We start from the raw sequence: 26,860 nt of genomic DNA, 5'->3' as shown, positions 1-26,860 counted from the left end.
AATCTATGACAATACCCCCCTGAAGTCTTTTTAATACAATCCAGCATAACCTAAAAAAAGCCCTGTACCCCCAACTGAACTATGTATAAGACAAAAATACCTTCTTGACAAAAAACAGATTCACATTATTAAAAGAAAGGAGGACAGTATTATACTCAGGAAATCTTGTTGCTTTAAATAGTATTTATAATTCTTTCAAAATGCATATAGTAACTTACCATTTATTGAACATCAATTTGTTTCCTGCCTTATAATAAAATTTTAAAATGAATTAAAATTTCAGAATAAGTAGGAATAAAAGAGATTATGATCTCAACAAATAATAGAAAATACAACATTTTTTCAGGTTGAGCAACACTTTTTAACTTCTTTTTAACTTTTAAAAGCTAACAATTCTGTAGTTCTTATTTCCTAACAAGAACTTTACTTATTTCAAGTGTAACAATTCATTTACAAAGGAAAAATGAACTTTTGCAACTCCACAACCTCCAGTTCATTTCCATATTCCAAATCTGAGAATTCCATTTTAAAGTTATAAAAAGTTAATAAGGAATGGGGGGGGGGGGGGTGAGGAGAATGACCATTTGATAATATAAGGCATAATGCTATGCCTTTTAACATAATTATTTAAAGATTTTCTTTTTACATGGTCCTATACTGAAATATAATAAAACAAATTGAGTTATACCTCTATTTCATGAAAAAAAAAATGCGATAACATTTTCTACTTTTAAATGACGACAAATCTGTCAACGAATGCTAGATGCTTAACAGACTTACTTATACTCACCAAACCAGACAATGTTGAGAAGGATTGTTTACTACTCAGTAAATGTGGGTGGCCTTGGAGGTAAATTAATTAAGAATCAAAGGACAAAAGAAAATATTTTTTACTTTAAAACTCATAAAACACCAAGGGTTTAAATATTTAATTCCAACTAAGAAAGAAAATTAACAACTGTCTGTGTCTATAGACTTGAGGTAATTAACAAACTTAAAAAAAATTCATTACAGTCAACTGCAAAGTTTGCTAGCACTTCATTAAAAAGAATTAGACAAGAATAGAAGCCTGCACTGTAACATATTTGGTGAACCATGAAGTTAGTATGGGAGAGGTAGAGAATGATTATTATTCAGATTTGAAATAAAATACAATAGCTAAATTCAGTAACCTTGAATTTCAAAGATTTTTTTGTCTCTTAATTGCAGTAGAGTCCTCGTGTTTTTGAAATGCCACTTGATCTTACTATAGGAACTAATATATGAGTAGTGGTCTAAGGTAATCTTTTATCAAATATAGAACCATATATACTGGAAGCAGGTTTTCTAAAAGGAACATGCAATACTTAGGGTTAATTCTTCAAATATTCACATAACTTCTAGACATTATGTTCTGAAAACAGAAATAAATATACATTGAATATAAAATTAAAGTAATTTCTATTTCACAAATGTTGCTCTACTTCTATCCTATTTTAGTAATCAATTTTAGATTGGATTTTTTACAGCAACAATCACAAACTATTAGAATTTTAAAACTATCTTCCTTTTAGAAATATATTTTAAAATTTAAGACTATTGATGCAAAAATAATAATTTTTATGGGTGCACAGGCAGGAGAAAACAAAATTCATCTGGTTTCTCATCAGCAAGATTTAAATTATGTGACATATTTTTCCATGTTTACAATTGTTCCTTCTAAATGTTTCTGCATTATCTGAAGATATAGGATTTGATAATATGCATTACCATGTATGTATTCTAATATACACTTTGAAACCTTCTGTATTTTTTCATATTTTAAATGTCCGTGTAATAAAATGTTATTATTTATATTACTGTCACTTGTAACCATCATAATTAGTCAATAATTTTTTAAATTCCCTCCAAAATGTAGAATGTCTTATTGATCGCTTCTATGAGCAAGCCTCTACCTTAAAAGTCAGTTATTAAGGGATCCCTGGGTGGCGCAGGGGTTTGGCGCCTGCCTTTGGCCCAGGGCACGATCCTGGAGAACCGGGATCGAATCCCACGTCAGGCTCCCGGTGCATGGAGCCTGCTTCTCTCCCTCTGCCTATGTCTCTGCCTCTCTCTCTCTGTAACTATAATAAATAAATTAATTAATTAAAAAAAAAAAGTCAGTTATTAAGAAGCACCTGGGTGGCTCAGTCAGTTAGGTGTCTGCCTTCAGCTTTGGTTGTGACTTCAGGATCCTAAGAATTGAGCCCTGTGTCAGGCTCCCAGCTCAGGGGGAAGTCTGCTTCTCCCTCTCACTCAGCCCCTTCCCCCCTTCATGGTATCTTTTCAAATAAATAAAATCCTTTGAAAAAATCAATTAGTCTTCTGATTTAGATTATAACAAATGTTATTTTTTAAAAAACAGTATTATAACAGAACAGTATAAAGAGATACGTAATTATTTGTGAAACAAATATCCTAATAAAGAAATAACAAGGACTGCTTAGAACCTCAATTGTACCCTCAGATTTGAAACATTAATAATGTTTGAAATAACTGGTTTTAACATGTTACTCATCATTTCTTGAAAAAAAAGTTCTAACCTAAAATAACCTCAATTTCTAGAATTCCAAATTAATAAACTCTAAGGCCAAAGGCACTTGGCTGTTCTTGATCACAAATGATATTCTATCCCCCCATCCTTTGCAGAAAAAGAACATTACCTGCATCAGAAGTTCTTACCTGGCCCTCTCCAACTGTTTCAGTGTCAATTACTGTGATGATGCCTGGAACCAAAGGACTCCGTCTTGAGTTACTATGGAGGGCAACATCATCTTCTGTTACACCTGAAGGCAGTGTGCCTGTCAGCTGAGTCACCACTTTCCCGACCATTGTCAGACCAGTTTTCAATGTCTATACAATGAAATGTAAAATAAATGACTTCATATCAGCATTTGGATTCTAAACAGAAATATGCATTTTGTTAATTCTTCTACTTTTTAAATTCCCTATTTTCTTACAAGCCTGTATGTAGCAGTGCACTGTCACAGAAATTCAGTCTGACTTTTCATATGATCTTAAATTTTAGTTAGAAAATCAGTATTAGTTTGAGTGAATGGTATCAGTGGAATCTCCAGTCAGCATAGTGAGAATAAAGCCCTAAGTAAATAAAATGCTTTGTTTCATATGAGGCAACAATTATATTTTTATAAAAAAATATTTATTTTTCCTCTCCTTAATGCATATAAAAATGACAGGATTTCATTATTTCTGATGGCTGAGTAATATTCCATTGTGTATACATACCACATATTCTTTATCCATTCACCAGTCAATGGACACTTGGGCTCTTTCCATAATTTGGCTATTGTTGATAGTGCTATTATAAACATTAGGGTGAATCTGCCCCTTCAAATCAGCATTTTTTGCATCCTTTGGGGGAAAACCTAGTACTGCAATCACTGGCTCATAGGGTAGTTCTATTTTTAACTTTTTGAGCAAACACCATACTGTTTTCTACAGTGGTTGTACCAGTTCATATTCCCACCAACAATCTAGAGGGTTCCCCTTTCTCCACATCTTTACCAACATCTGTTGTTATTTTTTGAAATAATATAAATCTAATTTTAAATCTACTTTTTAGCATGAAAAAGACTGAATGCTGATAGAATGCCTGTGTGAAAAAGACTACATTTCCAAAGTAAATCTATAATATGCTGTTATATAATATTGCGCATCAAGATTAGAAATGTTGACACTCATTCCTATGCCACAGCCACACATCACGGGTGGGCCAGACAAGAGCCTCACATAGTCCCATACCACAGCCACAGCCTCACCACCATAGGTGGGCAGATGCAAGCAACTCACAGAGGAAACATCCCTTGAGTCCCTGGCATAGGTGGCCAGGAGGAATAAGTGCTTCTGAGCCCCACAAGATATTTCTTACAAAGATTGCTCCTTCAAGACTAGTAGAAGTAGCTGATTTGTCTAATACATAGAAACAAACACAGAAAGGCAAAATAAGAAGACAGAGGAGTATGTTCCAAACAAAAAACAAGACAAAATCTCAGAAAAATACCTTAATAAAATGAGATAAACAAGATAATTCAAAGTAATGGTCATAAAGACACTCACCAAACTCAGAAGAATTAATGAATACAGTGCAAACTTCAACAAAATGAGAGAAAATATTAAAAAGTATCAAATAGATGTTACAGAGCTGAAAATTATAAAAACTGAACTGAAAAATACTCTAGAGGAGTTCAACAGCAGATTAGATGAAGGTAAAACAAGGAACCTATTCAAACAAGGAGCAAAAGAAAAAAAAAGAATTTTAAAAATAAAAAGCTGGGGAGAACTTCAGGCAGAACAACAATGACATTATAGGGTTCCCAGAGGAGAAGAGAGAAAAGGACAGAATAATTATTTAAAAAAAATAATTGCTGAAAATATCCCTAATCTGGGGAAGGAAACAGACGTGGGAACCCCTGAGAGTTCCAAGTAAGACAAACCCAATCAAATCTACACTAAGACATGTTGCAATTAAAATGGTAAAAGTTAAAAAAAAAAAATAAAAATAAAAAAATAAAAAATAAAAAATAAAAAATAAAATAAAATGGTAAAAGTTAAAGAGAGAATCTTAAAAGCATCAAGAGAAATACATTAAAAAAAAAAACCCACATAAGACTATTAAGATTTCACAGCAGAAACTTTACAAGCCAGAAGAGAGTGGCATGACATATTCAAAGTGCTAAAAGGAAAAAAACTTCCAATCAAGAATTCTCTACCCATCAAAGTTATCACTCGGAATTGAAGAGGAAATAAGAGTTTTCTAGATAAGCAAAAACTAAAGGAATGTATCACTGCTAAAATGGCCTTACAAAAACATGTTAGAAGGACTTCTTTAAGCTGAAAAGAAATATTTAATATTTAATAACAAGGAAACATACAAAAGTAAAACTCTCCTTGGAAAAGATAAATAGATAGTAAAGATAGTGGATCAATCACTTACAAAGCAAGAATGAAGGCTAAAAGAGAACAGTAGTAAAATTAATGGAAATCACAATTAGTTAAGGGATACATAAAATAAAAAGATATAAAATGTGACATCAACATTACCCTGATACCAAAACCAGATAAGGACACTATGAGAAAGAAATATTACAGGACAATATCCTTGATGAACATAGATGCAAAAATCCTTAACAAAATATTAGCAAACCAAATTCATAAACACATTAAAAGGATCATACACCATGATCAAGTAGGATTTATTCCAGAGATGCTAGGATGGTTCAACAGCCACAAATTGATATGGTATATCATGTTAACAAAATCAAGGATAAAAATCATGTGATCTCAATAGATGCAGAAAAAGCATCTGACGAAGTTCAGCCTCCATTTATGATAAAAATTGTCAACAAAGTGGATATAAAGGGTACATACCTCAACAAAGTAAAGGCCTTATATGATAAACCCATAGCTAGTATCATACTTAAGAGTGAAAAACTGAAAGTTTGTCCTTTAAAATGGGAACAAGACAAAAATGTCTACTTTCTCCACTTTTATTCAACATAGCATTGGAAGTCCTAACCACTACAATCATGCAAGAAAAAGAGATAAAATGCATCCAAATAAGAAAAAGAAGTAGTAAAATTACTATTAGCAGATACACAGAAAACCTCCATCAAAAAACTGTTAGGATAAACAAATTCAGTAAAGTTGCAGAATGCAAAATAAAATATGGAAATCTGTGGTGTTTCTCTACACTAATAACAGACTACCAGAAAAAGAAATTAAGAAAGCGGTGACATTTACAATAGCAACAAAAAATAAAAACGCTAGGAATGAATTTAACCAGGGAGGTGAAAGCCCCATACACTAAAAACTGTAAGAAACTGATGAAAGAAACTGAAGAAGAAACAAATAAATGGAAAGATAGATAGTCCATGCTCATGGACTGGAAGAATTAACACTGTTAAAATGTCCACATTACCCAAAGCAATATACAGATTCAGGACAATACCTACCAAAATTCCAGTGGCATTTTTCACAGAACCAAAACAAATAATTCTAAAATTTGTATGGAACCATAAAATACCCAGAATGGCCAAAGCAATCTTGAGAAAGAACAAAACAAAAAGTATCATGGTCTCTGATTTCAAACTATACTACAAACCTATAGTAATCAAAAGAGAATGGCATGGGCATAAGAGAGACACATGTATCCATGGAACAAAATCAATAGCTGATAAATAATTCCCTAAGTATACAATTAATTTACAACAAAGAAGCTAAGAACATACAGTGGAGAAGGGCAGTCTCTTCAATAAATGGTTTCCAGTTTCTGGGAAAACTGGAGTTACACAACAGAATGAAACTAGACCACTTTCTTATATCGTACATAAAAATTAACTCAAAATGAACTGAATATAAAACCTGAGACCACAAAATTCCTGGAAGAAAACAAGCAGTCAGCTCATTAACATCAGTCTCAGAGATGTGTTTATATATCTGACTCCAACGGCAAGGGAAACAAAAGCAAAAATAAACAAATGGGACTATTTAAACTAAAAAGCTTCTGCACAGCACAGGAAACCACCATTAAAATGAAAAGGCTTAATGGAAGAAGATATCTGCAAATCATATATCTAATATAGGGTTAATATCCAAAATATATAAAGTATCCATATGACTCAACAATAACAGAAAAAACAATTAAAAAATGAGCAGAGGATCTGAATAAACATTTTTCCAAAGAAGACATACAGATGGCCAAAAGACATGAAAGGATTTTCGACATCACTAATCAGCAAGGAAATGTAAATCAAAACCACAATGAGATATCACTTCACACCTGTTAGAATGACTATTATTTAAAAAGACAAGAAATAACAAGTGCTGGAGAAGATGCATAGAAAAGGGAATCCTTGTAGTTGTCGGCTGGAATGTAAACTGGTGCAGCAACCATGGAAAACAATACGGAGATTCCTCAAAAAATTAAGAATAGGTCTACCATATGATTCAGCTATTCTACCTCTGGTATTTATTCAAAGAATATAATTCAAAAATATATATACACCCTTTGTTTATTGCAGCATTATTTACAATAGCCAAGATACGGAAACAACCCAAGCGTCCACTGATAGATGAATGGATAAGGAGGATATGTTTATATACAAATATATATATATCACATATATATAAACAGAATACTGCTTAGCTACATAGAAGAATGAAATATTGCTATTTGTGACAACATGGATAGACCTTGAGGGTATTAGGCTAAGTGAAATAAGTCACACAGAGAAAGACAAATACCATTTGATTTCATTCATATGTGGGATCTAAAAAAACAAACAAACAAACTCACAGATACAGAGAATGGATTCATGGTTACCAGAGGGGAAAGGGACTGGGAGGTGGGCAAAATGGGTGAAGGCAGTCAATTTGACAGTGATGAATGCTGACTAGACTTTTGGTGGTAATCACTTTGTAGAACACGCAGATGTCAAATCATAATGTACATGTAAAACTTATATGTTATAGACCAATTTTACCTCAATTAAAAAAAAAAAGATTTGGCATGTGGAAATACAGTCTCCATCCAAGATACCAATTACTAGATGAATAAAACATCACAAAAGATTAGCTAAGAAGGTTCTTTTTTCCTCTGGTAAGAGAAACAATTCAATGTAATGCTTCTAATATATGATTTCAATTAAAGACAATTTAAGATGTATATAATTACATTTTAGTTCCATTTCATTCAAAGCAAAGCAAATAGATAAAACTAACTCATGTGAGTTTTTTTCTTTTATGTGAATCTTATTATCTGATTACTGCTATTTACATTAATAATAATGTTAAAGTAATGGGCTTTTGTGGGATTTTTTTTGTCCCCCCAAACAGAAAACAACTAAGAGAAAAGCATGTGATTCGTAAATATCAAAAAAAAAAAAAAGAGAGAGAGAGAGAGAGAGAGTGAGACTTAACCAGCAGAGCAAAAAATAAGTAGTCTAGATTACATGGACATTCAAAAGGTATTCAATAAGTAGAATACCCCCAGAAATAAATTTTTTCTGATTCTCAATTGTGAGAAAATGTTTTTATTAAAATATTGCAAATTAGTCTTTAATGAAATGACTTTTCAGAATAATCATGGAGAATATGCTCATCTATATTATGGCATATGCTATAGCTAAATTTATTTTTTTTTAATATTTTATTTATTCATGAAAGACAGAGAAAAGAGGCAGAGACATAGAAAGAAGGAGAAGCAGGCTCCTCAAAGGAAGCCGATGTGGGACTTGATCCCCAGACGAGGATCATACCCTGAGCCAAAGACAGACACTCAACCACTGAGCCACCTAGGGATCCTTATAGCTAAATTTTAAAATGAAAATTATTATATAGATAGTATTTCAAATTTTGTCTCATAAAAAGCAGGCAAAGAAGGTAATTTATAAAGGTCTAAATGTTAAGTAAGCAACAATTAGATTGGAATTAAAATAAGGAAATGTATTTTCCAAGGAAATTTTCCATTAAAACACCATATAACTAACACTACGTGTATTACTTAGCAATACGTGTATTACTAGTACACTATAGTTAGCTGTAATTACTTTTACTGTAGCTATGCTCCCTGAAATCTTTACTGTGAACTTGTCAAGGCTCTTAAGATAAATGATCTCTACAGATTTCCTTGAACACCTCTGGTTTATGGAAGAGAAAACTGAGGCTACAGAAGTTAAGTAAAACAGCAGCTCAAAGAGGTAACCAATGACAAAGCCAGAATTCAATACTAGAACTATTTCCAAAGCCTGATTTCAACCACCATCCAGTTATTGCCCTGTATTCTATTCCTGCTACTACTTATGATCTGACAGTTCATGAATTCAGAACACAAACTTATACTGGGCAGTGAGAGAGAGGGGGGATGAAGACTATAATATTGTTGTCCTAATAAATACTTAAATAAAATGACCATCAAAGCCATTTGCTGAACTCAAGCAAAAAGATATAACTTACTGCTGACTGAAACCATGGAAAAGCCACAAATCAATTTTAACTCTTTTGTTTAGCACTAAAAACTCAAACTGCAGTGATTATAAAACACATTAGTGTTCCTCAATTAGCAGCCAAACATTTGTTTCAATAATTCACAAGCAATGACTTACACAAAGTCTGTTACAGTGTTGTCAAGAAAGCCTCTGAAGGACCAACAAAATCAGGCGCCACTGTGTATCGATGTCAAAGCTGGCTAGCAAGCCTGATTAACCTCTAAGATGCCTCAGCTGCCACGACTCATTCCATCAATGCTAATGGAGATACTCCCGCTTAAACAGAGCTATCCTTCTATCAAAGGAATTTGCCTTTCACGGTTAAAGTCTGGTTGTACATCCTCCCCATTTGCCCTTGAGCCTATTATTTCATGCTTTTATACCAATGAATGAGAATAAAACTAGGAAAACTGGGGCACACAGAAAGTGGGAAGAAGTGTACCAAAGAAACTACAAGATAAAAGGACAAGTCAATATAAGAGAACTAGGAAAAAAAGTCCAGAAAGGGGTAAAACAGAGTAGTGTATTTCACAAAGGCTCATATCACATGAAGAATTATTGATAATGCTCACACACATCAAAAAAAACTTACAACTACCATTTTATTAGTGGACAAAAATCTAAACCCAAAACTTAACAGTCATCAGATCTGCACTTTGTATAGTCAAGGACAAGACAGCACTAGCCAACATAGCTTATTCACTTTCAAAACAAGGTACAATGCAGGGAGTGAAAGGGGTACTGGAAATTTTCTGCATCAGTAAAGATCTTTGCTTCTAGAAGAAATTTGGTTCCGTGTTAGAATCAAACACATTGATAAGAACTAGTGTCCAGAAGAAATATATAATGTTATTTAATAGTGTTCACATACCATATTTAGATACCAAAATCACCTCAGAGTAATCAGTCTTTTGATTAGATTTTTGTCAAGAGAGCCTGTACACACATGATGATAGGTCCTCAACATACCAAAAAGGAAGAAGACTCAGTAAAAATTGAAATTAAAAAATCTAATTTGACCAAATGGAGAATATTAAATTATAGTAAGTGTCTTCACAGTCTCAGCTAAAAAGTTTTATTCCTGACTAATCTTAACAAGAGTATCCACAGAACTAAATTTTATTTTGTAGGACAGCTGAATGTAAGACTGTGACAAGTACATCAGATAATCCACTCTGACCAAAAATTCAAATGAGCATGGTACTTATTCTGGTAAGTGCAGGCGGATTTGCCGAAGGGTCACTAGTCATCTTTCACCTTTCTCATGCCGTATCAGTTGTCCTCCCTATCCATTAGTGCTAATGGAGCTGCTCTCACAAAAACTGTTAGTAGTCATTAAGAAGTTATCAGATAACCAGGGGAAGAAGGAGGCATTTTTATTAAATCAATTTACCACACTGGGGTTAAAATACATTAAAAGGAAAAATCAAATAGGAAAGATATATGGTAACTAGGAAATATGGACCAAGATTTTATAAATATATCAAAGTAATCCAATTTGAACTATTTCAGTATTAAACTTTTCCCCTTAGCACTTAGCCACAGAGAATTTATCACGATTATACTCTAAGGAAAGTCAAATAAATTACTGGGAAAAGCAAAGGGAAAAATCTGTAAGTATAAAGATTAATTTTAAGTGCTATTTAAAAATCCAGAAAATGTAAAAAAGGTTATTTCCTCTAAGGAGATCCAAGTACATATATATTTGTATTTACAACTGTATAGTGAGACAAAAAGAAGAAGAAAAATTTAATATAAAGGGGTACCGGTGGCTCAGTCAGTTAAGTGTCTGCTTTCAGCTCAGATCATGATCTTGAGGTCCTGGGATCAAACTCCACATCAACTCCCTACTCAGCAGAGTCTGCTTCTCTTTCTCCCTCTGCCCCTCCCATTAACCCCTCCACTTGTGCCCTCTGCTCTCTCTCTCTCTCTCTCTCTCAAATAAGTAAAATCTTTAAAAGAAAATTGAACAGTCCACAATACCCAAACTGTGAAAGGAGCCAGGACATCATGGCTCCTTCCACAGTTGAATGGATAAAGAAGATGTGATATATATACACAATGAAATATTACTCAGGCATCAGAAAGGATGAATACCTACCATTTACATTGACATGGATGGAACTGGAGGTTATTATGCTGAGTGAAATAAGTCAATCGGAGAAAGACAATATAATAGTGAAAGGAACCATAAGGGAAGGGGGAAACTAAGTGAGGAAAAATTAAAAAGGAAGACAAACCATGAGAGATTCCTAACTTTGGGAAACAAAGGGTTGTGGAAGGCAAGATAGGGGAATGGAGTAACTGGGTGACGGGCATTAAGGAGGGCACATGATGAGACGAGCCCTGGGTGTTATATGTTGGCAAATTGAATTTAAATAAATTTTTTTTTAAAAAAGAAAATTTAATAATCAATCATTCTACATAACAAATGGTTAACCTCTATGAAGTCATATAAGTAGCTACCATCAGGGAGAGAAAGATATGTATGATTATTCCTCCAGAAAAAGTGATTTTTAACGAGCAATGTGAATATTTTAAGATTAGTATTTTCTAAAGGAGCACATACTATATGGCTTTTTTTAAAGGTTTTATTTATTTATTCATGAGGGACACAGAGAGAGAGAGACAGAGACATAGACAGAGGGAGAAGCAGACTCCCTGAGGGGAGTCCGATGTGAGACTCCATCCCAGGACCCCGGGAACACAACCTGAGTCGAAGGCAGATTTTCAACCACAGAGCCACCCAGATGCCCTGGGACTGGGCTCTTCTTAAAGAAGGAAATCCACACAAAAAGAAAGAAGGGAAAAGGGTAATCTTTTTTTAAGATTTTATTTATTTATTCATGAGAGACACACAGAGAGAGGCAGAAACATAGGCAGAGAGAGTAGCAGGCTCAAGACTCAATCCCAGGACCCCAGGATCATGACCCGAGCCGAAGGGAGATGCTCAACCACTGAGCCACCCAGGTGACCCACTACATGGCTTTTTAAATATTTTCCATGTTATATCTCAAAAAGTATGTTTCCTAGAAATTATAAAAATGGTTACAAATTTTATTTTCTATTTTCTTTTTTTAAGACTTTTATTATTGGGATCCCTGGGTGGCGCAGCGGTTTGGCGCCTGCCTTTGGCCCAGGGCGCGATCCTGGAGACCCGGGATCGAATCCCACATCAGGCTCCCGGTGCATGGAGCCTGCTTCTCCTTCCGCCTGTGTCTCTGCCTCTCTCTCTCTCTCTGTGACTATCATAAATAAATAAAAAATTAAAAAAAAAAAGACTTTTATTATTATTATTATTATTATTATTATTATTCATGAGAGACACGGGGGGGGGGCGGGTGGAGAGAGAGAAAGAGAGAGAGAGGCAGAGACACAGGCAGAGGGAGAAGCAGGCTCCATGCAGGTAGCCAGACGTGGGACTCGATCCCAGGTCTCCAGGATCACACCCTGGGCCGAAGGCAGCACTAAACCACTGAGCCACCCAGGCTACCCTATTTTCTATTTTCAATAATGGCAGGCTAGGTAAATCAGATCAGTCCTACCAATGAAAACAAATAGGGTAACTGGGGAAATTTTTTTCTCAACTCTGCTTACAGGTACTAAATATTTAACAAGATAGTAAAAAGTTACTAGATCCAAACCCAAGAGAACAAGAAAATCCAGACATGTGAGCAGGGTAGTTAGGCCTAGATGCATCTGATGATTCTAGAGGAGGCTTCTAAAAGATGGAGTGGTGCTTCTGATGAACTTGTGGTACTAGGTGGTCATGTCCAAGGGGCTCTACCTGGTGACTTTCCCTCCATGTTTTTCCTTGAGACACAAAGGAATATATTGAAATAAGAGTAAATCTGTAGTAATCAGAATCTCATAGCTATTTCAGGTGAGCTTTATTTAAATAGTTTTTAAATCAATCCCTGAAATTGGAATTAGAGGATCCAAGACTGATAGTGCTGCAGAACTCTGGTATCTCAAATTCAAAATTGTTTCTAAAGATTTTGTAAACAAATTCTGGCAAACAAGGAGTCAAGGCATCATTAGTGAGAACCAACAAAAATAACAATAAAAATATCCCTCAAAGAATCCAGACACCGAAGTTAACAGAAACAGACTTCAAAATAACCATGTTTACTACATTTAAACAGTTTGGTAATTTGAGAAAAAATGAATTCTAGAGAACCAGAAACTATCACTATTTACTAAAATATTTTATCAATCCATATATTTTATTTTCTCAAACCCTTTTTGTATATGTATTAAGATAATCATATAATTGTTCTCCTTTATTCTATTCATGCATCAAATTACATTCATTGATTTTGAGTAATAAGCCAGTCTTGTATTATGGAATTATCCCAAATGGATTGTGACATTATCCTTATAATATTGTTTAATTTTTTTCTGCTAGTGTTTTGTTTAGCATTTTTCAAGATTTTTCATATTTATAAGACAGGACTATAGTTTTTCTTTTTCATAATGTTCTTATCAAGTTTCAATATCAAGGTGATCCTGCATCATAAAACAAGATTAGGCACTAATTGACTTTTTTTTTTAAGATTTATTTATTTATTTTTATTTATGATAGACACAGAGAAAGAGAGAGAGAGAGAGGCAGAGACACAGGAGAAGGGAGAAGCAGGCTCCATGCCGGGAGCCTGATGTGGGACTCGATCCCGGGGCTCCAGGATCACGTCCTGGGCCAAAGGCAGGCATCGAACCGCTGAGCCACCCAGGGATCACCTGACTCTTTTATTCTATGTAAGAGTCTTTGTAATTGTTCACTCTTACGTGTTAGCATTCTCTGGAGAAGGTTGCTAGGTCTGAAGATATATAGGTGAGATTGTTCTTTTCTTAGTAAACTTTTATATTCCCTTATACAGAAAAGTACAGGAATTATAAGTGTACATTATGATGAATTTTCCCAAGTGAATATGCTAACATAATAAAAATATAATACATAATATAGCAATATCAAAGCCAAAAATATATTTATGTTTATACTACTTACTTAGGGAAGTCATTCTGATGTATTTACTATGGAAAACTGGAACTCAAAAGGCTAATTTATCCACAAAGTTTCTTATATCTAATAACTTATTAGGAGAAATTATCTTTTGGGAGGTAAAAATCATCTCATCTTTTCAATCTTTCTTATATAAAACATCCAAATATTGAAATTGAAATGAAAGATCATTCTATTTCTGGTAATTTCAGAAAAATAACCAAATACTAAATACTAATACTAAATACCAAATTAATTTAATATTTTAAATAATCTCAAAATATTTGTGCTAACACAGGAGTATGTAAGTACATAACATTATATAAGAAAAATGTTTCAAAAATATTTCATGGCATAGGGGCACCTGGATGGCTCAGTCAGTTAAGCATCTATCTTCAGCTCAGTTCATGATTTCAGGGTCCTGGGATCAAGCCCTGCATCAGGCTTCTTGCCTTAGTGGGGAGACTGCTTCTCCTCTCCATCTGCCCCTCCTCTGTTCCTGCTTTCTCTCTCTCTCTCTCTCTCTCTCTCTCAAATAACAAAATATTTAAAAATATATTTTATATAAGTTACATGTAAAGCAGTATATAGGAGTGCCTGAGTGGTGCAGTAGGTTCAGCATTCCACTCTTGGGGAACCCTCTTATACTGTTGGTGGGAATGCAAACTGGTGTAGCCTCTGGAAAAAAGTATGGAGGTCCTCAAAAAGTTAAAAATAGAACTACCCTATACCTGAAATTGTACTACTAGGTACTTACCCAAGGGGCACAAAAATACTGATTTTAAAGGGCATGTTCACCCCAATGTTTATTCCAGCATTATCAACAATAGCCAAATTATGGGAAGAGCCCAAATGTCCATCACTGATGAATGGAATAAAGAAGATATGGTATGTATACACAATGGAATATTACTGAGCCATCAAAAAGAATGAAATCTTGCCTTTTGCAGTGAGGTAATGAGCACCAGGTGTCGTGTATGGGTGATGAATCACTAAATTCTACACCTGAAATTCAGTTGCACTGTACATTAACTGGAATTTAAAGAAAAACATGGCAAAATCACATGGTGATTTTTATGTTCGTGATCTTTCCTTCATTTTGTAAATTTTAAATAGGAGCAGGAATAAACATTAAATTCTACACCTGAAATTCAGTTGCACTGTACGTTAACTGGAATTTAAAGAAAAACATGGCAAAATCACATGGTGATTTTTATGTTCGTGATCTTTCCTTCATTTTGTAAATTTTAAATAGGAGCAGGAATAAACATTAAAATCAGGCAAAAGCAAGTACACAAAAATTAAATATTAACTACTTTATTCAAGAGTTAATGGCAGGGATGCCTTGGTGGCTCAGTTGGTTAGGCATGCTTCAGCTCAGTCATGATCCTAGGGTCCTGGGATCCCACCCTGTGTCCAGCTCCTGGCTTAGCGAGAAGTCTGCTTCTCTATCTCCCTCTGCCCCCTCCCCCTGGCTTGTGCTGTCTCTCTCTCTCAAATAAGTAAATAAAATCTTAAGAAAAAAAAAGAAGAAATAGAGGAATCAAAAAAATTGCAATGTTCTGCCATCAAATGTACAAATGTAATGTTAAAAAGATATTTAAACAAAAGAGTTAATGGCAGAATTTTATCAACTGTTAGAAAAAAAAAAACTGTTAGAGCTAACAATGAATTTCAATCAATAGCAATTTCAGGGATGCCTGGGGGTTCAGTGGTTGAGCATCTGCCTTTGGCTCAGGTTGTGGTTCCAAGGTCTTGGGATTGAGTCCCGCATCAGGCTCCCCGTGGGGAGCCTGCTTCTCCTCTGCCTATGTCTCTGCCTCTCTCTTCTCTCTCTGTGTGTCTCTCATGAATAAATAAATAAAATCTTAAAAAACAAAAACCACCAATTTCATTAGTGATCAATTGCCTATTAGAAATTGATGGAAAAAAATTGATGGGATTAAAGTGTGATCATTGTTGTCATTTCTGAAAGTCTAAATATGGAAGACATGAGCTTATCCCTCTCAGTTCTCAATATGTAGTGTAGAAAACTGGAGAGTTCACATTTGTTCTTTTCAAAGCATATCCACATTCAGTTAACAGTTAAACAGCAAAACAGTAACTATCTGAAGCAGGTCACTTTCCTTTATGTAGGCACATAAACACATGATAGTAAGGCAGAGCTGAAAAGTTGTTCTCCACATAACTGAAAATTATTCAAATGATAAAACAGTGAGTTATCCTGATGAAAGTACATGGCACAAATAAATCTAAACGGAATCTAATACTTGAGAACTAAATCTCATTGGTATATTTTGTGGATTAGAAACTAACTGAATAATACTGATGCTGGCTACTTACTGTCTCAGATTTCTCTTCATTGAAGTAACCATCATAATCCCTGCTTACACAATGGAGAAAAGTAAACCATTTTTATGAAGCTTCTAAAAATCTAAAATATACAGTGCTGTGAGCATAAAGACATTGAGCATTTCCTTTCTGAGTAAAAAATATGTAATGCTTCTCTCATCAAACCTAGGAACATATTCTAAAGGCCATCATGTAAGCACTTGAGATCAATCTTGAAGTATTTTTGTATTTGTTTTACATAAAACAGTGTGACCTTTCATTCCCTCCCTGTGGTTTGCTTTAAACTGTTGTTCTTTTCTGAACAGTTGTGCTTTTTATTACATGCTGTCATTTAGATTCACTATGTCATCCCTATTATTAGAATTGTTTTGTTGTATACTTCACAATTCAAAAGGATAGTGATTATAAGAATACCTTATAATCAGCATAAAGTTTACGAGCCATCATCAAAATTAACCCTCGCACACACACACACAAAAAGAACTCACTTGACAAACATGCAGGGGGGAAGGCCTGTGACATGAAAGAGTCTTTGAATGTGCCAGGGGTTTGACTCAAGTTTTCTTAAGGAATAAAATTCTTTTTATATAAGAAGATTCATCAATGCTCAAAGATACAAAAGAAGGTTGGTATAGGAAGAATGATGCAAATCAAAAAATAATAATAATAACCCAGAAGTCACTAGTTAAAACTTACAAACCTGCTTTCTAAAGTGTTATTAATTAGATAATAGATTTTAATCTAGCTCATGGACTTAAATACTTAGAATTGGATAAATACAAACTCTGTAACTACTGCAACAGAAAACAATATATTATTTATGAACCTTAAGAGACTAAATACCTAATCATTTAGTCATCAATTCTCATGAGTGGCAAAATAATTCTGGCTTACTTAAGTTTATTCCACATTTGTGAATGAAAAGGGAAGGGATCATTTCAATACAATCCAGGAGAGAAACCTGATAGTTACTTCACAAAATCACAACTCCCAGGGATTACTCGATACTCACTTTAGCAGCACTAATGACCGTGGCAGTGTAAGACTGAATGTTGTCTCCACAGGCTCCACCACGGGATTGATGGCATCGAATCAACTGGAAAGAGAGAGAGAAGCCAGAAAAGCATTTCTATTAAACTGTTTAACTCTACAGGCTATTAGGACAGAGCTTATTTACCACGCAGAATGATGGTGGTGGGTGGGAATGTTTGTACAAGTGTTTCAGACAAACAGCTAAAAGCCCTGCTGAAACATTTCCCCCCTTTATATAATCTACTGGTGCCATTCAGGCAGTTTAATGCTCAAATACAATTTTTAATTACAAGATGAACAGTCTTTAAGAATTCATAAACTCTGAAATGGTAGTATTTGGGATCTGGCAGCCTTTCCACAAATAAATTTTAAAAACATAATCAAAGGATTAGACTTGACTTCCTAACATTAAATATTTAACATGCTAGCAAATTGGAGGTTCTATCCTCCTAATTCCTACATAAAGACTGTAAAAGAAAACTTAAAAAGAGACAAAAGAATTTGTCATATTTCCATTTTCAATTAAGTCAGTGAAAAAGTGGCACAAATTATGCATAAATTAACTACAACACATATAGTAGCTATCCACTTCAGAGGGCTTCGTGGTATTACCATCAGAATGAAAAAGACATGCCCTTACTCATGACTGATGTAAATAAATCAACCTGTCCATTTTCAGAGTAAATCACTAGTTTGACACACACAATTGGCTCATGCTACGCAATACATCAGGATTAAATTCTCCATTGCTCCTATACTTCCTAAATTTAGGTTTAAAGGGGAAAAAAATCATTAGCCAGATTTTTACATTAAACTTTTTTTCATTTAAATTTTTTTAAAAATAAAGAGGCAATAGTAGAATCTTAGAACAGCTCCACATTGTGTTACGAATTATTTTAAAGGCTTACAGAATTCAGATAGAATCTACCTCTTTCAAAACATAAAAACAAAAAATGCTTAAATAATATAGAACATGATCATTTGATAAATATTAATAAGCTTTTAATTCTTTTGTTTTAAGATTTTATTTATCCATTCATGAGAGACACAGAGAGAGAGAGAGAGAGAGACAGAGAGAGAGAGAGGCAGAGACACAGGCAGAGGGAGAAGCAGGCTCCATGCCAGGAGCCCAATGTGGGACTTGATCCCAGGTCTCCAGTTTCTCACCCTGGGCTGAAGGTGGCGCTAAACAGCTAAGCCACCCAGGCTGCCCAACTTTGAGTTCTTTTATTCTAAAATCAAAATTTTCTTCATCAGTGACACTGTATTAAAAAACAATCCTTCAAACCCATAATAATGTTAAAAACGGATTATCTTTAAAAGTCTTCCATGAGATGTCAACCTGACACATTAAATTATTGCTTAAGCAGATTTCAAGGTCAGTTGTGAGGAATTTTCCAAAAGACAGGTGATCTACAAATGTGGTTTCACATAGGAGGAAACAGGGAGTTTGAAAGTAATCATTTTAATGAATAAAAATGTATCCCTCTTGGGACGCATGGGGCTCAGCAGGTTGAGCATCTACCTTTGGCTCAGGGTGTGATCCCGGAGTCCCAGGATGAAGTCTCACATTAGGCTCCCTGCATGGAACCTGCTTCTCCCTCTGCCTGTGTTTCTGCCTCTCTCTCTGTCTCTCATGAATAAATAAATAAATAATTTGTTTAAAGTATCCCTCTCATTCATTCATTCATTCATTCATTCATTCATTCATAAATATGTATCCAAAGAATTATAAAGCTATCCCTCTGCTGACTCTTGCCCCATGTGCAAGGAAAGACATTATTTTGGAAATACCAGCTTTTGGGCAGCCCGGATGGCTCAGCAGTATAGTGCCACCTTCGGCCCAGGGCGTGATCCTGGTGACCCGGGATTGAAACACGGGGCAGGCTCCCTTCATGGAGCCTGCTTCTCCCTCTACCTGTGTCTCTGCCTCTCTCTCTCTCTCTCTCTCTCTCTCTCTCTCTCTCTCTGTGTCTCTCATGAATAAATTAATAAAATCTTAAAAAAAAAAAAAGGAAATACCACATTTTTTCCTCTGCTTCAGATAATTAAAATAATCAAGGTTAAATATGTAAAAAAGCAATACTATCACTTTTTCAATTCAACTAAAACGGAGTCAGATTCCTAAACAAACATAACTAAATCCAAAATTTTTGTTTAAAACTTATGACCCGAGATCCCTGGGTGGCTCAGCGGTTTAGCGCCTGCCTTTCATCTGGGGCGTGATCTTGGAGTCCCGGGATCAAGTCCCACATCGGGGTTCCTGCATGAAGCCTGCTTCTCCCTCTGCCTGTGTCTCTGCCTCTGTGTGTGTGTGTGTGTCTCTCATGAATAAATAAATAAAATCATAAATAAACAAATAAATAAACAAATAAACAAACAAATAAACAAATAAATAAATAAAACAAAACTTATGGCACATTAGGAATTACATTTGCATCTCAAGTCATCAAAATTAAAAGATAAATCATAAATTTCTATTGTGCAAGCCTCTATAAAATGGACTAATTTTCAGAAACTATAAGTTAAAAAGGTAATGTAAAAAAAGCACATGTATTATGTTATCTTTTGGAGGGAAAGAAAAATATAAATGTATGTAACATAATGAAATATACAAGCATGTAAATAAAACAAATATAAAACCATTATTAAATAATTATTTAAGGGGCATGAGGGTGGCTCAGTCGGTTAAGTGTCAGACTCTGTTTCAGCTCAGGTCATGATCTCAGGGTCCTGGGATCGAGCCCCACATCAGGCTCGGTTCTCAGTGTGGAGTCTACTTGTCCCTCTCCCTCTGCTCCTCCCAGTCCCCTCTCTCATAAAAAAATAAAATCTTTAAAAATTATGTACTAAATGAAAACTGTAACAACAATGAAGGAAGGCAGAAAGGGAGAGATAAAGGACAAACTAATCAAAATAATATATGAACACAGTATTTGCACATCTCTAGTTTGGGGCAGCAATAGGAGTGGACAGAACTGCAAGAAAATCTTGAACTCTTTTTATTTGGTTTGCTATTTGCAGTGGTATGAGCAAGCAATTCTGCAATTACTTTTTCCATAATAGGATTCAACAAATGAGGTAAATGTGCTGCTATCAGAGTCTCCCATGCAAAACAAGGGACAAATAAATAGGAGATACGGGATGCAAGGAAAGAATCCTATGGAAATACCAATATGTACTCTTCATTTCCAAAATATGTGTGTGTGTATAGGTGCACAAGTATATGTGTATATGTATATTTATGTATATTTACCCATTTACGTACATATAGAATGTGTATGTAAATAACATGCATGTATTTCAAAACTTTGTCCATTGAAAGTGTCTAGAAGCAAAAACACCCCCATAACAATGAGCACATCTACTGGACAAAGCTTAGTATCTAAAGCCATGGCCCATTAAAAGGAACAGGAGAATCAGAAGTAGCAGATTCCTGGGCTGAGCCAGGGCAGATACTAGATGAACCTGAACTTATGAAAGCAAGTAAGGAAATAGGAAAAAAAATTTTAAACAAAAAATTGATAAAAGCATGTCACCATGTCATAAGAACCAGCCTAAGGGGCTCTCCCTGGTCAATTGTGGGACCATTTAAAAATCACAATAATTAAGGACAAAAACTTAAAAAACATTAAGAAATAGGAATCCATAAGTCCATAATAAATACAGATACAGAAAGACCGAGAAAGGAAAGTTCTTGATTACAATAGAAAGTCAAGTGCCAGGATGCCTGTGTGGCTCAGTAATTGAGCACCTTCCTTTGGCTCAGGTCCTGATCCCAGGGTCCTGGTATCAAGTCTTGTATCAGGCTCCTGCTAGAGAGCCTGCTTCTCCCTTTGCCTATGTCTCTGCCTCTCTCTCTGTGTATCTCTCATGAATAAAGAAATAAATAAAATCTTTAAAAAAAAAAGTCAAAAAAAAAAAAAAAAAGTCAAGTGTCTGCTGGCTATGTAGAGAATGAAGGTGGAAAACCATTATTTTTCAGTGCTCATAGTAAAGATTGGCTCAGGCAAAAATCATCAATGGATGCTAAAATTAGGCTAAAATTTGTATAAAAAGCAGGATATATTCATGGTCTGTCCAAATTACCTATTAGTTACAAGGGAAAAAAAATAAGGATTATTCACTTTAGAAACTAGACAAAATCTTGTCTAGCTTGTACAAAATTAGTATTACCAGTAAAAGACAGATCTATATCACATGCCTCCATCTGTGATACTATGAAAAATACAGAACAATATTCAGGTAGTATTCTAGCCAGAAATGTATACCTGAATCTAATCAAGAGAAAACATAAAAAAAAAAATCAAACTAAAAATCATTCTATAAAGAAAAGGGGGGATGGTAAGGGATAGTGGTAGGGGGCTGTCTCCTTCAAAATCATGAATACTGTAAAAGAAAAGAAAAACTGTAAAATCTTCCATATTAAAAGAATCTCAGGGGACATCCCAACAAAATATAATACCTGATTCTAGATTGGATCCTGCACTACAAAAAAAATTTCTATAAATGATATGATAGGGTTAATTGATAAAATTGGAATATGGATGGTAAATTAGGTAAGTATTTTCTCAAGATTAAAATGGCTGATGAGTAATTAGGGGTAATGTGATATATGCAACTTACTCTGAAATAATAAGAGGTTTATTTGAGTAAAAGGAACATGAATGTAGTGTGCTTTGTGTTATTTGTACTGTATTCTTACAACTTTTCTGTAAGCTTTCCTAGTTAAAAGTACATTTAAAGAGAGGCACTGAAAAACAAACCCAATCAGTATATATGGCTGCTTGCTTGAAAATTTAGTTGAAGAGCATTTTCATTGAAAGAGATTGTTACTCCAAAATTCAATTAAATTTTGCAATTCCACACTCAGCCCAAAAACCAAAACCATCAGGGACTGTTACCAAAGCAATCATGTTAATAAATACTAGCAATTATGTAAATACTTAAAAGTATTTTAAAAACATTGATCTGAAAATACTTCTTGCAAAGGATGGTCCAGCTATCTGATCAGCAAACTCCTTGTGAATGCCACTACACTTTCTGATCTCTGTATGTAATGCTAGATAATATTGATACTAATCTCTACAAAAGCAAGACAAGCAAAACAACTGGCACACACCCAGGTATGCATCTATGAAGGGAGTTCCTTCTGCTAGAAAACAGTATGTAACTATTCACATAACACCTACAATTCTAAATGGGTAGTTGCCCACACATGAGAATACATCTACAAGAGCCAAAGGACAATTTATGCATCTTCCTGGAGGTCTCCAGCATTCAAGGAAATGTATTACAGATATAAACATTAGAAGATGCTATTATATTACCACACTGAATTGTATGCCTCTTGTCTTATTTGAAAAGAATAATTTGAAAAGAGCTGTTTTATGAAATACACTAAAAAATCAAGAGAAAGAACATAATGGAGCATAAATATGGCATTCAGTACAATGCAAAATATCTGTCACAAACAGAATTTCGGGAAAAGCATCAAGGAATTCATCTACAAAAATTACTTTCTTCAGTAGTTTCTTTGATTTTGTGAATTCCAAAAGGTAGAGATTCACATGTTCTATGGTTTCTCCAGATAATTATTGTACTTGCTATATTCAGACTTATGTCAAGAACTCTTCAATAAATATTATTCCTATTATTCTTAATATATAACTATATAAGTAAGCTAAAATGAAACAAAAAATAATCTTCCCTGAAGTCTATAATAGTTTTTAGAATTTTTTTAAGATTTTTTTTTTTTTTTAGAGAAAGAGATTGAGGAGGAGAGCACAAAGGGACAGGGAGAAGCAGACTCCCCACTGAGCAGAGAGCCCAATGCAGGGCTTGTTCCGAGGACCCTATGATCATGATCCAAGCTGAAGGCAGATAGACGCTTGACTGACCGAGCCACCCAGGCACCCCTTTAGATTTCATTCTATACTCACATACAGAGCACAACATGACATAAAAAAGATTTCACTTTTTCTTTCTAAAAATTTAAATTTGTCTTTGGCTTTGAATTGGACATTTAAAAAAAACCTTCAGGGATCCCTGGGTGGCGCCAGCGGTTTAGCGTCTGCCTTTGGCCCAGGGCCCGATCCCGGAGACCTGGGATCGAATCCCATGTCGGGCTCCTGGTGCATGGAGCCTGCTTCCCCCTCTGCCTGTGTCTCTGCCTCTCTCTCTCTCTCTCTCTGTGACTATCATAAATAAATAAAAAATTTAAAAAAAAAAAAAAAAAAAAAAAAAAACCTTCAGTGTATAAATACAATATCTTCATTTACTATTATGACCTTAATAGATAAATGAAATTGATAAATAACTGGAGAATTCAACAAAATGTGATCACCTGTGATTTAATTATTAAGACAAATGGCTGAACCCTTGTTTAGATTTAGCTGTAGACACATAAAGTCAATTAAATTATTGTATGGCTCAGTTCCCAATCTACCAACAAAAACAAAAGTCATTTCTGCTTCCTGATTTCTAGCTCCACAGAAACTACTAAGGGAGTATCAATGTTGTGCCTAGATTTAATGGAGTAAAGCTCTCTCTATAAAACTAAGCTTAGAAAATTAAGGTTGAGCCCAAATATTGATCCTAAGCAAAAAACGGAGATAGGATAACTACTGAGTGCCCAATTAAAATCAAAGTTAAAAAAAAAATTAAAATTAAAATTAAAAAAATTAAAATATCAAAGTCAAACCAAAGAAAACAAACTAGTATGTTAAATACTCATTATTGATTGGTAATCACCTTTGGAAAAATCTTCAACACTTGCTCCATTACAAATAATCCAAACATGAGCCATGCCTTACCTTGTTTTCTGCATAAGCAAGCCAGCGGCTCCCAAGAGCAATAGGATTCATGTTGGGCCCTGGACACGGATAGCAGCCTGAAATTTTTGAAATGGCAATATTGAGATATTTCTTAATAAATTTTCTGTTGGCGGATCACATTTTGATGCCATAAAAACGGAACAGCCAAATGGTTTTATATTTTCAAGTTTCACATAAAATTCTCATAAAACTAGTCATTATTTTAATAGCTAAGTGAAGTTTATTTTTTTCTCCTCTACAGTTTCCTTTTGTTTGATGTTGTTCCAGTAAGAAACAAATCTGGGAAGAACTGCTAATAATTTTTAGCAAAAACTGGATATTTTATACAATAAAATATAGATAGGACAAGAAAGAGAAGCTAAAAGGAAACAAAGTGTATAAGTCAAGCAACAGTGTTTAGAGAGGAAAGAGAGAGGATACAATTGGTTCAGGAATTTAAAGGCAAAAGATAACAAAGACATACACCTAAAAGGAAATGATGATACACTGGTGGGAAGAAAAAAACAGAACAAATAATGAAGTAAGGCACCAATGAAGCAAAGTAATTCACAAAGAATGCCTCAATAGAAAGATGATAGAAAACTAATTTACACAATCCTAAGTATTTACATTAAGCACTCAATTTCATTCTTCTTGATTTTAGTCTAGCCAATATCAAACTAGTAAGGATTGTTTTGTGGTTCTCTCCTCTCAAGTAGAGTAAATCACATAGTTGTGACAGTGAATACCATCGATGCATGTAAACTTCAACACCATCTTCCTGAACTCCACTAATCAAGGCAAAACAAAATTCAGTTAAGTAAGTGATATCTGTCATCCTAGATGTCTCTCCTCTCCCCACCTGGCAATGCCAATGAGGTCTTTGAGTCTAACGCCCTCATCTGTCAACTACACAAAAATAATATTCACTGTCTCACAAGACTTTAGAAGGACTACTCAAAGACAACTGCAGAATCAGACAACACAAAAAGCCTAACCTAAAGAACTTCTGGTTTATCATTCCACAAGTATTTGGTTAATATTTTTACAAATGTTTTCCTCTAAAAGGTACACTAGAGGATCAAACAGAAGTATTCTATTTCACAGTTTAGGTCTCAATTTAGAATCTAAATTTTATATACAATCATGAGAAAGACAAGATTCCATAACAATAATCTTTTCTTAAAAAAAAAAATAAAAAATAAAAAAACAAAAAAATTAATCTTTTCTTCCTGTAGCCAAATAACAAATTACATAAATCGTATGAGAATAGCAAAAAATAGCATGATCTGAATTGTAAACTGTACACCTGACGATTCCCTACCTAGCAGGAAGTCCCAGTCTGTGTTACCAATCCTAAGGGGAATAGAGTTATCAATGTATAGAGTTATCATGTTTTATTCAAACGCACACTTAAAAATGAGAAAAAGAACAATAATAAATTAAGATTTACTTTCAATAATGAAAATAATTTATGTCTGTGATACATTATTATTTTAAAATTTATTTTATCTTCCTCCCACTTGATTAGAGGAGTAAGAACTTGTTGTGTTCATTGCTGAATCTCCACTGCCTAGAATAATACTTGAACATAACTTAATAAATATGTTTGAACAAATTAAGAAATGCACCTAAATTAATCAAAGCATGTTTATATGACACTGGCAAAAGAGTTATCTACATAAAAAAGACTTTTCAAATACTCAAATAGTGCACTCACTTAAAAGCCATATCTTTCATTTTAAATATTTTATTTATTTATTCATGAGAGACACAGAGAGAGAGGCAGACACAGGCAGAGGGAAAAGCAGGCTCTCCGTGGGAAGCCCAATGCAGGATTCGATCCTGGTACCCCAGGATCATGCCTTGAGCTGAAGGCACTCAACCACTGAGCCACCCAGGTATCCTTAGACCTTTCATTTTAAACTATGTTTTAAAAAAGAGTAATCTTTAAAAAAAAAATAGATATCTTTCTTAAACAGGCATTACATGCTTCCTGATTCACAAAGTCTTATGTGTAGCAATGGTTGTCATTCTAAAATGCTAGTGTCACGGTGTTCAAGAGCACTAAAGAAGCACACACTGCTGCTGCTTCCCTCACACAGTAGTTTTCATTTGTGCTTCTTCCATCACCATCTGTTTTGGGTTTTCCTTTATAAAGAAGATAAAAATAAAGAACTTGTAAAGAAGACAACGGCCCTAGGAGAAAGTCTATACGTATGAAACACAAGATATGAGCTTTCTAATTTTTCAGTCATCTTTAAAAAAAAAAAACAACTTTTTATTTCAGGGTTTAAAGGGCTGTGTTTGGGATGTCTGCAGCTTTGGGAAAACTGACCTGTAGGTAACTGTGATACTATATCCACTGAATGCACATTATGGACACATATTCCGGATACATACGAAGAACAAAGGCACACTAAAATAGTGCAAAGACGTTACACTCTAATGTATGTTGTACAGTATTTACACAGATTTCATTATAACACTCCCACTGAGTAACTTGATTCATACACATATTCCATTGATATTTTCAGAACTAAAGAACTGAGTATAAATATGGCCTATAAGAAAACTCCCTCCCTTTAAATTTTTTTTTTGAAAATTTCTCCCTCTTAAAATGTCATGAAAAAAAG

At 34.4% G+C, this 26,860-nt stretch overlaps 1 protein-coding gene across 7 annotated transcripts in view; it reads right to left on the bottom strand.

Moving 5' to 3' along the window:
* Positions 1-26,860, bottom strand: part of BCAS3 (BCAS3 microtubule associated cell migration factor) — a 592,235-nt gene that overhangs the window by 413,635 nt on the left and 151,740 nt on the right. For all 7 annotated transcript variants that reach the window (XM_041723949.1, XM_041723952.1, XM_041723951.1 and 4 more), the window contains exons 10-12: positions 24,225-24,301; positions 17,390-17,473; positions 2,701-2,871 (exon numbers count right to left, since the gene is read on the bottom strand). In XM_041723949.1, coding sequence (XP_041579883.1) covers positions 2,701-2,871; positions 17,390-17,473; positions 24,225-24,301 — 332 coding nt within the window. The remainder of the gene's footprint in view (positions 1-2,700; positions 2,872-17,389; positions 17,474-24,224; positions 24,302-26,860) is intronic.

The sequence above is a fragment of the Vulpes lagopus genome, chromosome 12 (genome assembly GCF_018345385.1).
Source record: "Vulpes lagopus strain Blue_001 chromosome 12, ASM1834538v1, whole genome shotgun sequence".
Classification (NCBI taxonomy): Eukaryota; Metazoa; Chordata; class Mammalia; order Carnivora; family Canidae; genus Vulpes; species Vulpes lagopus.
The sequence above is the reverse complement of the archived record's forward strand: the minus strand, read 5'-3'. Positions and strand labels throughout refer to the sequence as shown.